Source organism: Schistosoma haematobium, chromosome 1 (assembly GCF_000699445.3).
Source record: "Schistosoma haematobium chromosome 1, whole genome shotgun sequence".
Taxonomy (NCBI): domain Eukaryota; kingdom Metazoa; phylum Platyhelminthes; class Trematoda; order Strigeidida; family Schistosomatidae; genus Schistosoma; species Schistosoma haematobium.
In genome coordinates, this window is record NC_067196.1 from 61,113,069 (window position 1) to 61,127,351 (window position 14,283).

The window sequence follows — 14,283 nt, forward strand, 5'->3', positions numbered from 1 at the left end:
GGTTTTCATCACGAAATGACATCAGCTATAATGCCAAAATTCTATTTAGCCAACTAGATGCATGGACTTCGCGTCGAAATCTGAGACCTGTTATCTTACACCTGATTGGTTAGTTCATAAATTATAGTCTCGCCACAGTCTGATTGTCCCGTGCATTAGTCATCTGTCTTATTCTTAAGGCTAATAGTAATAATAATTCACATTTGTTATTGCTGATATGGTTTTATTGTGTGACGTGCTTCCATGGGACAATCTTATGCCAAGTAGAAACGTCAGTTGGCTATGATTCACTTATTTATTTTACTTTCGGTAGCTTCAAAAAGTGTAAATGATTTTTAAAAACTGTTGATCATATTTAACAAAGAATTATGACAAAGATTAAGTTTTTATTCCAAATCATTGCTTGGATACATATACACGTTGAAATTTGAAGTAGTTGGAATGCTTGGCTCTTCCACTTTAGCCGAAAGACTAATATTCCCATACATCTCCCGTTAACTAAAACATCGAAAAGGGATGCTTCGTTGCGTCCACGTTTGAGAATTCTAGTTTGTATAGGCGATATATTTCTTATCGTCCGAAAAGTAATTAACATTTAGGGTCATTGATCATTCGGGTTCTAATTTTATCATTCCATATTTTGGTTCATTGTGTTGCGTAGCCAGATAAGACCTTACTGAATAAACCTTCCATTTCCTTGAAACGACCAGAATGAACCACTTGATAACTTTTCACTTGCTAAAATCCCTATAAAGAGTAATATTTTACCTAAATATCAGGCCTTTGGAGTCTTAAGACAGGTTAGGTCTCCTGATATTACTTGGCTCAGTGCTGCATAAGATTCTGTGGTAAGTAACCATATTTCTTCTGATCTTATGGCTTTCATTCATATCCGTCCTGATTATCGAACTACAATACCACTGGCCATATCACACGTCGAATGTGTTAATCGCAGAATAAGTACCGCCAAGAGAGATTAGCGTTTGAATGAGGAGATTCAGTTCTAAGATGGATCCTACTTCTCTCAATATTCAAGCAACTATTGCCATTTTGTCGGGATATCAACATTTGTTAGCTAAATAACGTGACCACTGAGGGGGAGATACGTCTGACTAGATAACCTTGTCCACATCTCTGTTGCCTGTTCATACAAGTTAGACGCATATTTCACTTTACAGAGAATTGTCTGCTTTTCTGATTGCAAAAACTCGTTCCAGAAAGTATAAGAATACCTCAACTTATTTTAAAATAGTTTTGGTTTGTGGGCCTTATAATCATATGACAATATTTAAAACCTAGGACTCAGTATGAAGCTATCAACCTTCATAATCTGCATATTACTTGTTCTTTATCCACACCTCCATAATCACAATTGATTGATCACTGGGTGGTGATCAATCTCATGCTTGTCTAGTCCCTATTAGTGCAGATCGAATGCTATCGATCATGTTGCAATGTGGCCACCAGTCTAGGTGACTCGACACTGCGGGCACTATGTATTGAGATTAGATGGTGGTTGGAGGTAGTCAACAGGAAACCCTGGACCCGGGTTTCGTGCTACTTGGCACTCGTCAGCAAGGTGTACCTGTAATCTTGAGGGAACTGGTGCTCCCTGGCGGATTCGATCTCGTGTCACCCAGCTTCACAGTCAGAGACGTTACCACTGAGCTATCCGAGCCGTGACTAACCTCCTGTAGGACTGAGATGTAATCACAATTGATTGATCACTGGGTGGTGATCAATCTCATGCTTGTCTAGTCCCTATTAGTGCAGATCGAATGCTATCGATCATGTAGCTCAGTGGTAGCGTCTCTGACTGTGAAGCTGGGTGACACGAGATCGAATCCGCCAGGGAGCACCAGTTCCCTCAAGATTACAGGTACACCTTGCTGACGAGTGCCAAGTAGCACGAAACCCGGGTCCAGGGTTTCCTGTTGACTACCTCCAACCACCATCTAATCTCACACCTCCATAATGCATGGGTTCGCGATATTTTTCACTATATAACGCACTTCATATAAATGTGATGTAGACCACTAATTGGTAATGAAGACACCTCTGAAAAGAAAAAAACCATAGGTAAGACGGATTACTGGACGCCTGGTTTACTTCGAAATTTTTGTTCGAAGAACCAAATCCCAGTGAGTTTGTCCTTAAGTAACCGAGGGATAACCTTATGTGATGACAATGCATCATTCTATTTGATATTTTATGATTTCATTAGGGGATCATTCTGTCCATAAAATTACCGCTGACGGGTTTCATTGACTCACTCTTCTTGAATGTGCGATTATGAAGTCGGGATAATCATACGATAAACGTAGGTACCGTCAACATTTTGGGAAGAATCTTAGTTCACTGACTCCAAATGACGCGAACGATTCAAACTATAGAAAAATCAGTAAAATGAAGTTTGGGACCTTTAGGAGAATCTCACGGAAGTTGTAGACATGCAGTTAAGTCTAACAAGAAACATGAACCTAATTGAGACGATCTGTCTAAATTTCAACAGTCATCCAAGCCTTCTTTGATATATGAGCCAATTGAACAGCAGAAAACAAATCCTGTGTTGTTTTACTTTGTCCGCAGTCGAGCAGACTATATAGACTCTCAACATGTTCAAACGTGCATACTACTGAAGCTGAAGATATTGATGCTATTCATTGGTAATTAAAAGAGAATTTCTTGAAGATGAGGACTTGATTTGAACAACTTTATAAATGGTACTTTCTTCCGAGTTTTCTAAAGAGGATATCTCTTTTTCAAGCAAATTATATTGTATCCTACATGTTTTCCGTTAATCTGTTTGGTCTCATAATAATGGATAAAATCGAACATTTCCAAATCGGTCATAGAATATCCTAGTCTCTGAAAAAGTTTAGATTCGCAAAAGCATAACACCGGAAATGTAACAAGTGCAGTTCAAATGGCGTGTGCTATGTACCTATCAAGAGACAAACGAAAATACTGAGACTAATTATTCCTATAAAGTACCTAACTATCAAGTTTTCCAAAATGCCTACGTATTGATTTCCTCATCTTTAAGAACGTACAAACCAAAAGATGCGCAGGTGTATAGTAATGTGAGCCGATTATAAAGACAGCGTCCCTTATTAATATTTGTAAAGTAATCTGTACGACAAACGTATTCGAAAATATCTTAATTTAGATGCTTAAAGAAATCATAGAACTACTATATACTATGGAAAAATTAAGATATGTATTAATTAAAGATATTTACTTATAGAATCAGATTATCATTTTTTTAGTAACACTTTCTACTAGACCGACAAACGGTAATCTTATTCCCGGAATTAATAAAAATATAAGTGTACACTTTGGAGCAGTTCACATTAGAAGTTATTTCACTTTTGGAAAATACTCCGAGCAAATCAGATTCTACTGTTTCTAACAAAAAATACTATATATTGCTAAAACCTCCATGTTTGAAATCAGGACTCAGGTTTATTGCTATAACTTACATTTCGAAACAGTATGAAGGTTAACAATATACCCAATGATTTAAGGGCTGAATAAAGTTGATTTATCCAATAAACGACAAGAAAACCAATCGCCCCATAGTTCCTCAGTAACAGAGATTGTTGTTTACAGTTGAGACAGTTACAAAACTTGATATCAAGTTTAATAATATTTTAAACCGACTGAACAAATATTTTTGTGGTCAAGATGTTAATGAAATAATGAAATGTCAAATAAGGAAGAGCTTCACGTCTTTTGCAACTTATTCGATTACATCGGTAAATCGATGCCAATGTGAGAAACTACCCAACTGAAAAATATTTTTTTCTAATTATACAGAAATACATTGAAGCCCATGATATGAGTGCGATTTCAACGTATACAATAAAAAACGGTATTCCCAAAATAAACGTATACTACCATTGAAACTGTATAAAAAGAGAAAGAAAGAGTAACAGAGTATCAAAGAAAAGTGTAACAATAACAAATCGAGAAAAAACCCATCATCACTTGTTTTTATTCAGTTAACAAAATAACTTAAGTAAGTGAACATTTCAGCGTTTAGTTAAATGCGTTATATAATATAGTAGTAATAATACTAACAAAAAAGAGGAAAACACTTCACATGGGCAGATGACTTGAAAACAATATAACAGAAGCATTGAGAAATAACTAATCAGTGTATCGTTAGAAGAGAACAAAACCAATTGATTTATATTTTCTAACTTACAGATGTTAATAGAAGTAGTAGCAGCAATAGTAATAAGAGTGACAATAACAATACAATTATGTAATAAAATATGAAAATATACAAATTTTATGTTAACTTTATAACCACTACTAAGTTGTTCCCTGACTGATTGAAAATATCATTGTAAAGAGTGGTAACACTAGTATATTCATAATTAAAATAAGAATTTTTATAAGGATTTGCATGGTAGTATTGGGTTTTATTTTTAAAAAAAGGTTTGATCGACTTTACAAAAAGTGAATAATAATAATAATGGTAGAAAAAAAGAAAGGATTACCTAACAACAACAGTTAATTTAGATATTTTTTTATCGATTCGCGCATTAGATAAGTACACTTTTGAAGTCTTCTTCAATGACTGAAAGAAGTAATTACCTAAGACAATGAAAGGGTAAGAAAATAAGGCAGATTAAGATTAAACTATATTAAATTTGTAAAGGTTTAATCCTTATTGTTGTTAATAATGAAAACTTTTTGAAAACGCACCTGAATAGATTATGAGACTAACAGGCATAATGATGTGTTACAACAAACTAAAACAGATAACTTATTGAAATATCTAGATGATAGGGACAGGTAGCCCAGATATTCAAGTAGGCCGCCGCTTACATCCCGACCGTAGCAGATACCTTGACGCGGTGGTCGGGCTTGCCTATCGTGATGACCCAACCGAGCTATATTAGCTGGAACATACGTTCCTGTAGGTTCTACCATGCCAGGCAGGTCGATTGGAGAACGGTAAGACTAAAACCAGCAACTCAAGGTCTGAGGGCGAAGTCATACTGCTGACTGTAGAAGGGTGTGACAGCAGTAAGGTGTTTCCCTCAGACAGCCAGCATCTGCAGCGATGCCGCCTTCTCACAAGAAAGGAAGGGGTTAGAAAAAATCGACTCTAAAGATGTCTGACATTGTTGGAACAAAGAAAGCTTGTAAGAAGGAGAATTTATGTGAATGGTTCAATTCGCCTTCGGTCTATTAACTATTGGTCTCCTTTCGAAAGACGATCTAAGTTACAAGAAAGACATTTTTCAACTGGGTGTATATACTTGGGATATATATATATATATATATATATATATATATATATATATATATATATATATAATTCCTCGGTACCAATTTTTGTTTAGCTTAAAACTAGTTGGTTTCAGAACCTAGAAATTATAAGTAGTATAGTGCATCACAACTCAAAATGGCAGTAAAAATCAAATGTCATTATATTGAACAATATGCAAAGAAAAAAGTGTAGAACAGTTGGAACACTCACCAACAATCTTTAAATAAATGGAGGATGTGTTTAGAGTTCAGATTCTTGTGAATTTAAAGATTTTGACAGATCTGTACAAATATTAGTACGTCGAAGAACAGTGGAAAACGAGTCTACAGAATAAAAAAACAACGAGTAAAGTAATAAAAAAAGCACATGAGATGGAAGTAGCAAAAATCTCAGAAGTAAAAATGATTAAGTATTTCTTTATCCTATGTTTTATTAATAAATTTATATTTTTTGTGGTATCTCAATGAATGGAAAATTGTATTTCTAACACTTCGTTACTTAATTTAAACTAATGCTTCCGAGTAAATAAATAACCGAAATAAAATCCGTGCTCAGTTTATTTGAAACTATCAAGTTTAACCTTGGCATTGATACCTATAAATCTATGTTTTATTATTATTATTATTACTGGTTGCACACATTAATTGATGCTTAGATAAAAGCAATCGAACTGACTACCATTGTGGTGTATGTTACTTGTGTCCATAGAAGTAGTATATAATACCAATCAGAAGTGTAATGCCTGGCAGCAGAAGGTTGGGAAGATCGAATCGAAGAGAACCGGAAAAGAGAGTAATTGTTATTGCGACGAAGCAACAATGAAGTTTTAAACAATTGATGGAGGATTTGCAAATGAAATATTGAACGCATGGTTTTTACATGTTACGAAAGAATCCTGTAGTTTTGTATTAAACAATATTATGGTTGTTCCCATCTGAGTTTTCGTTCACTTCGGCTCTAATCTAAGATAAATCTAGATACATAAACTAATGGTATTTAAAACAGACTGGAGTTCTGTAAGCTTTAAGAATATACATACTTTACTTATGAATTATCATTATAAGGAATTACTGAGTAAAAGTTCATATATAATAAGTATTTAACGATAAAATGGAAGTTCAAGTACATCAGAATCAAAATAAATGGCATTCAGTAAAAGCATAAAAATATACTCGATTGTATGAAACACTATAATTGATAAAACTGTATTATTATTATTTCGACTTAGGATTTGACATTTCATAGCTGACTATCAGTGATTTTTGAACAACCTTAATGCAAAGAAATGTAAGTAAACTTTTTGGTATATATACCGTAAGAACTCTAAGCTATTTACTAAATAGACTCGACTCTTTAAACAGTTTATAGCTAAACACCATTTGATGATAAGATCATATAGTAAATCGATAACTTGAATAGAATAGTACGTTTAGGCCTTACAGGGAGCTACACCATCAAATGGAGTGATAATATTTAATTTCAAAGATAAATAAACAACTTAAAGAACAGGATTTAATTCATTTACAAGTACAGATAAACATCCTCTACTTTCATCAAACTGTTTGTGTGAGGGTTAGTGATTATAAAAGGTAGGTTAAACTAGGGTAACTACTGTAGGATTCAGATCTGGACCCCAGCTGCTGAAAGACAACTACTTTAAAAACAAAACTACCACGTTTGCAGTGTATGGCTAATAATTCAGCAATATCCACAATTCTGTACTAACAAATTACCATATGATTATTGAAGACTAACCTCGATGGTTTTTAATCAGAAGCAGTGACTGATGCACTTCAGCCATTTCACGAGTAGAATTATCTAACACGTATTGGATGACGATAGCGTAAGTTAGAAATATAAATCACTTGATGCTAACTCAGTGGTTCAAACACAAAGTGCTCATCCAGTGGCCGTGGATACGCACTGCCGTCGAGTCCTGAGTAATAGGGCGAAACAACTGTCCAGTGCTTCCTAGTTTACAATGGTTCTGTAACTAAAGCTGGTACGTGATATATAACTACGGATTCAACAATTTCGACAACATATTAACAAATTAAACATTCACTTTCATTTTGTGATATTAATATACTTGTTACACGGATAAACTTTATGAACTCACTATCTGAAAATCCCGGTAGTTGATAACCACCTACTGGTTTACGTGAAGGTGTCGTTTGTATTGAATTGCCTTTTGAATCTACTAAACTAGCAGATGTTAATTCCGACTGACGTGAAGAAGCATGTTTTTCATTTGAAGAGGAACGATGGAACATAAATGAATGTGGAGGAACTGGACGTGGAGGTTGAGATGTATTAGATATAACATTTGATGATTTATTCAAGCAAGAATCATAGTTATTAGAATCTAAAAAGACAAGTTAATCAGAGCGTGGACTTATTAAAGGATACAAATAATAAGAATATTTAACCGTTTTTCAGTATTCAAATGCCTATTAAGCAACGATATATGAAAGCAACAATTTCGTATTCATTGTTTAGGGAAACTGTTATAACGGGACAAGTATTTCAGATATTGGAATTTTTGGGACTATTTTACGACAAATTATTATTTGTGCTTTTAATATAGAATTATTTAAAAATTAAATTATTGTATCTACATATTCTCTGTATTGTGAACACCCATTGAACTTATCAAGTGATGTTATACGATTTATTATCTCTTAATTATTGTTAATTAATCATGTACCGTTCTCTTAGTTATCTGGCAATCATGGTATGATTATACGTAAAGAATGACCTCATATTCAGACTGTATTGTGGTCTGATAATTCATGTATATAAACTAATGAGTGTTTGAGATAAATATAATATTGTGGTGTATGCTACTTATGTTGACAGACATAAGCAGTATGTGACACCAATTAAGAGTGAAACGTCTGGGAGAAGGTTGAGAAGATTGAAATGAAACGGAGAAGGAAATCGAATGCAATCCAGATAAAGACAGGAATGAAGGGACTATTAAGCTTGTAAGAGGCAATTCAAAGATGTGTAAATGTATGATTTTCATATTTTACTAAACCAATGTATGATTGTTCAATAAACAATAAATTGGTCATCCATACCTGAGTGTTCCTTCACCACAACACTACTACTGCACTGAAGATTGCAGTGTTCTATCGGACTGAAAACTGGGCTAAAAGAAGATCATATTTTAAAAAGGATCGGTAGTTTAGACTTATCGAGGCTAAAGTTCAAGGCTAACCTTATTAGTCAAAGCTTAGGACGTTAACAAAATTCGAAATGGTACACACGGAGGTAAAGAGATTGTAATCAGGATTTTTAGTTATGAATTACCTCTTGAGATAGTGATTAACTTACAATTAAAACAGAAATTTAGCCGAGAAGAAGCATATTACTTTAAACATTTGTGTTTACTCATAAGTCAGTACATAAAAATATCCATATTGGTGTCTGATAAATATCCCCCTACAGTCAGTTCATTTACATTAGACTATGGAATGTATCATCTAAAGAAAAACCACTACTAATTGAAAAAAATAATTCCAATTATAACGATGAAACTTACTAAAGGGATTTGTGACCGATGGCACCTGAGGTTCAGATCTAAATGTAAATTAATGAATACAGGGAACATCTAATCTCATATCATATCAACATTTGGGAAAAAACCCACAGAAATAAATATAAAATTCATACTTTCTTTCTACTTATTGTCATGACATAACAGAAGAAAATTCAACAGACTAGAATAAGTGATTGATAGGTACACTACTGATTGATTGATCACTATTATAACGGTCGGTTTCCCACGTCTACACGAATGGGACGTTAATTTCCCTTAGAAAAACGTCTACACTAGATTCCTTCCCAGTGTCTATTCCACAGGACTTCAACACAACTCAGATCAATAAGACGTGATTAACCTGACCAGAGCGTAAATATATTTCCACACCAAAAACCGACAACAATCAACAACAATAAGGATAGGAGAATACATAACTCATCTAGCGTCTGTCAGATTATCTACAAGTTTGACTAAGCAAACAACTAGCCATTATCATCTTCGCACACACATCAATCACCTAATATCATCCGACTTAAAGTCACACAATATGACTAGAAGAAAAATTGATTTTACAATATCAATAACAAGAGAAAGTAAAGAATTTTAATGAAGAAAAAAACGAATGAGAGAAAACTGAGAAAAACCAAAATTGCATCTCATTAACCCGATTAACTAAAAAAACAACAACAGATAAACGATTCATCAATCGATTGATCCAAATCAAGCCGAAATTTTATGTTATCAGTTTCATTCTTTCGACATTACAATATACATTTTGTACAATCGACAAATTATATATGATTAGTTTCTTTAAAAAATAGTCAAAGTGAGTCAAGAAGAGAAACTTTTTCGAATATCGTACATGTTTATTCATATCAGTATAATTTAATATAGCAACATGAGAAGTAAAAATGTCTGGAGACAGTATAGGATATAAGTGAACTTGACCGTGACAAAATTTTAATTGCTAGTTCCCAACCAATTTGAAAACAGCTTTTATAAATCGATAGTTTTCGGAAGAGAAAACAGTAATATTGCAAAATTTAGACAGGTTTCACGTAAATAATGCGTTAATTAATGTATTATGTAGGCTATTCTGCCTGTAAATTAAAAATAATATGTAAACTCGCTTTAACGGATATACATTGCCCATATATCGGAAACCTTAAAGGGACCACAACAGATTCTTAATTCCCAACATTATTCTTAGTCAGGATCAGATTGAGGGTTCTCACCATGAATTGACATCAGTTTTAATGTAAAATCTCATGAAGCCATATAAATCGACGAATTTCGCTTCAAAATACAAGAAGCGCTATCTTATTAGTTCGACCACGTTATTTGTTTCAAGATTACGGGTTTAGGGATAAAGTTCATTTGACTTTTATGTACAACTTGGACAGAGTCAAGCATTCAATGCGTTAAACACAATTATTTTTACTCTATGGTTTTAAAAATAATTTTTCGCTACCATTTTAAACCTTTTGAACGGTATACAAAGGTATTTCTATTGATCATCGTATATGGTAGTTGAATTTCGCACACAAACTTACAAGTTACGTTCTCAATTTTGATTGATTAGTCTTTCTAATATATTATTGCCAAAAATTTTATACACAGAAAAATAACTTACAATGAAGTAGCAAAGGGTCCATGCAATGAGGAGAACGGTGAATTTATCTAAAAAGAGAATCAAAAATAAATATAATCGCTTATACTACCAAAAATAGTTAACAGTAGTAGACTCAAAATGAATGAAATTAGGTGTCATGAATATGAGATTTAAGTCAAGTTAAAACAAAAATATGATCGATATAATTCAGAATAGCATAAATGCAAATTCGGTTACGTATCAATCACAAAGGAAGGAAAAATGAACAGAACAAAATCCTTCAACTTATCATATATATCGCAATGATGTATAAGAACATTATACAGACAATTTAATAAGCATAGTGATTCGTGTTTTGTGACATAAGTGATGAGAAACCATAAATAGAAAAAAAAGAAAACTGATTTACTCAGCAATTTCTAAATAGAGTTAGTTAATTTTGATTCAGTAAACGAGAAGACAATCGATTATCAGGTAAAAATTAATTTTAAGGAGACAAGTTTTGCAATTGAATGATCACTAGGTAATGATCAGTAATCATATGTGTCAGGTCCTTCTTAGTACAGACCGAATTCTACCGACCAAATTTTAAACATGAACCATACGTTTGTGTACATTTCCCCATCAGTAAATCATATTTCTCCAATAGTGATAAAACTGAATAGCTCGCTGAATAGTTGAAAATCAAAAATCCTCATCATTTGAAAATCAACAGAAAAAAAAATAATTTAAAAGAGGTGAAATATAATGAAGCAGACATAATCCAGAGTTTATATACATATAAGCCTGATCTAAAGAATAGTAGCCTATGTACTCTTGAACATAAACATCTTACCCTTTAAATATACGTTAATACAAATTTATGTACAACTAAAAAGCTGACGACTGATTCATATCAAAAAAACAACTTGAATCTCATTCATATGAGAAAGAAAACAACAATGTATTCAATTTATATAAATAAAATGAAGCTAATGTGTAATTAGTTAGCAGTAGTAGACATAATATAAATACATGCCAAATCATATTTATTATTATATTTCAATCTGATAGGATTGCATTAATAGAAATTATAAGTAATGTATTTCAAAAACATGCTAATTAGAAAATACATATAAGATATATCGTTAGATGTTTATCGCCTGATGAGATCCTGTACAAAACAACGAATAGATGAAAACTAAATAATAATAATACCAAAACCATATTCGTGAAAGCAACAGTTTACTACTCATACTAAATGATCAATCATATCATTTGTATTATACACATGTATAGTAACGATTATATGCATAAACAGTTATTAATACTCGACTTGGAAGTAGGTAGGCTTATTGTGTGCAAAAATGTTGAGTGAAATACAGTAATAGCAAAGCATACATACATATGCTTGAAGTGATGAGTAAAAGAATTCGTGTTTGGAATGAATGAGATAAATCTAACACCTGAAAACAGAATAATTAAAGGATCGAGTTAACGAGTTCCAAACAGGATGAATTACGTGCTTTGGATTCCATCCCTGTTTAAAATGCTTGTGACTTAACGGCAATACTGAGGCATTCCACGAAAGAGACTGGTCAGTTACAGTCCTAAACATCAATAGGAAGATACAAACAATCAATACAAATAAAATGCTTTTTTTTTCTGATTTACAAATGATTTTACTATATGTCTGACAAATTATCAGAACAATCAGAAAACGGTAATTAAAACGGAGTAGATTGATAAATATCAATTGATGTTCTTAAACATATAAATGCAGACACAGCAAAAAGTTGTCCATTTAAAGGTAATTGATTGAAACATGAAGTTGAATGAATGTCACTTAATATATCAACTAAAATATTTATTTAGTACAAAGAGAAAGTACTAATTTGTATGAGTGAAATAAGACAGTAAAGAATAAGTATGTATACCGTAGAAAGAGTAAGATAAAGATTGAATAATACCGACTTATTAACAATAATTCTTGACTAATCTTACGTGATACTTTAGATCAGTAATATTTATCGAATTCAGTTATTCGTAAAGTGGTTCACTGCAATTAAACCAAATATGTCATTTTCATCTTACTCATAAACTAAACACTATTGAATAAAATATATTCTGATAATTTCATTCAATGCATTATGAAATCATTATCCTTACTAACAATAACTACACTGTATATAGAAAATTTTCCTCCAACTAACAGAATGATATTGAATATGATTTTAAAGTTTATTTAAACCATACATTACTGATGTTGACAGTTTGTTTCTTAAAAGATAACAACACCTGAAGATTCTAAGTCATGTGGAATAATCAATGTTCATGATAGAACCATAGCAAATTGTAAAATTATTTGATAGAACATTTATCATATTTTACAATGGGTCTATTAGGAAGAACATGTGTTGGTGTTAGATTTGTAGGAGGTGGTTATCAAATATTTTTTTCGTAAGTTAACTTAATACTTATCTCATTTAAGGAGAATCAACACGATACGTTTTTTTCTTGATTATAACTATCGGCACTCAAACACGTAGAAACCCACAGTCATAAATCAAGAGACAGGAGTAGCAGGAGAAGCGGTTATTGGGTAAGAGTCAAAAATGTACAGAAAAACAGAGGTATTTGTAGTTCTTAGTACTACAGACAGTCCTCAAGTATTAATTTACTTAATTGTTCGATCGTAGCATGCCATGTAGATATTCTAGAAAGTTCCATCTGGTTCTGATTGGGTAGAATCTCTTCGGCTTTTCTGTGCTTTATGTGAGCCATCCTAACATAATAATGTATATGTTTTAAAGCCAAATTATAATTAACATTGAAAAATTTAGTACTTCGGCTTGAATGTAAACAAGATTATTTTGTTTAAACTGGGACTTACAAAAACGATAAGCTTGTACAATTATTGAAAATCTAATCAAACCCAAGAATGGCTAATTTGAGAGCAACCATTTCATTGAGATCAACAGTGATCAGGATCTATGGAAATAAGACTAATGTTGCTCAATTTGTGTTATTGCCTCAATACAACAGTATAAATTAAGTTTAGTGTATCCATTTATCCAATAAGTGCTCATCGACAGTTTTTTCCATGTTCGTGAACAGATATGAAACCATATAGATAGAATTAATTGGATATTCTTAGAAGTGTTAAGGAAAACAGTCATGAAATAGCATATCATATGACGAACAAAAAAACTGGAGACACGAAAGAAACATATTGAGATGTAAAGAAAATTTGGTAAAGCAATTCAAACAAAGAAAAATTTCGTTTCAACTCAAGAAAGAACTTTCTACTGAAATAGCTATTCAACAAATAATAAAAGCACTGTTTACACATACATGTCATAAAATGAAAAGAGAGATATATAAGGAGAAGATTTAAGCGTTTTAGAATGAATAAACGATTTGCAATTAAGTTTCTGATGAAATGACAGGTATGAAAGCAACCTAACGAGTCAGAAACACAAAGAGATCAACATGTACATAGAAATTGATGGACATATGAAATATATCAATAAATAAACAAAATACACATAAATGGGGAAGAGTCAGTCAGTCAGTCAGCTACAACGTAGGACCAGGCACATGTATGCATCGGCCCAGGTTGCCACACCTCATTAGCACAGCAAGATGAACACCGGATTCATAGGAGTGGTTAGGTCAAAGGTGGTAATATATAGGAGGAAGATTGCAATAAGGATATAGTATAGGAAGAAAGAATTAGTTCGTAGGAAGAAAGATGTGAAGTGATTTTAATCTCTTAGTTTAAGAGAAGACAGAGAGTGTATACACCGACGCCATTGTGATCGATTCTGAGCCATGTCACCAAGGGTCTCCAACCAT

At 32.7% G+C, this 14,283-nt stretch overlaps 1 protein-coding gene across 2 annotated transcripts in view; it reads right to left on the bottom strand.

Moving 5' to 3' along the window:
• Positions 1 to 1,967: 1,967 nt before the first annotated feature.
• The window catches only part of PPP1R9A_1 (Protein phosphatase 1, regulatory subunit), a 70,032-nt gene continuing 57,716 nt past the window's right edge, over positions 1,968 to 14,283 (bottom strand). For both annotated transcript variants that reach the window (XM_051209261.1, XM_051209260.1), the window contains exons 20-24: positions 10,468 to 10,514; positions 8,835 to 8,872; positions 7,407 to 7,652; positions 5,498 to 5,610; positions 1,968 to 4,605 (exon numbers count right to left, since the gene is read on the bottom strand). In XM_051209261.1, coding sequence (XP_051074704.1) covers positions 5,528 to 5,610; positions 7,407 to 7,652; positions 8,835 to 8,872; positions 10,468 to 10,514 — 414 coding nt within the window. In that variant the 3' untranslated portion in view covers positions 1,968 to 4,605; positions 5,498 to 5,527. The remainder of the gene's footprint in view (positions 4,606 to 5,497; positions 5,611 to 7,406; positions 7,653 to 8,834; positions 8,873 to 10,467; positions 10,515 to 14,283) is intronic.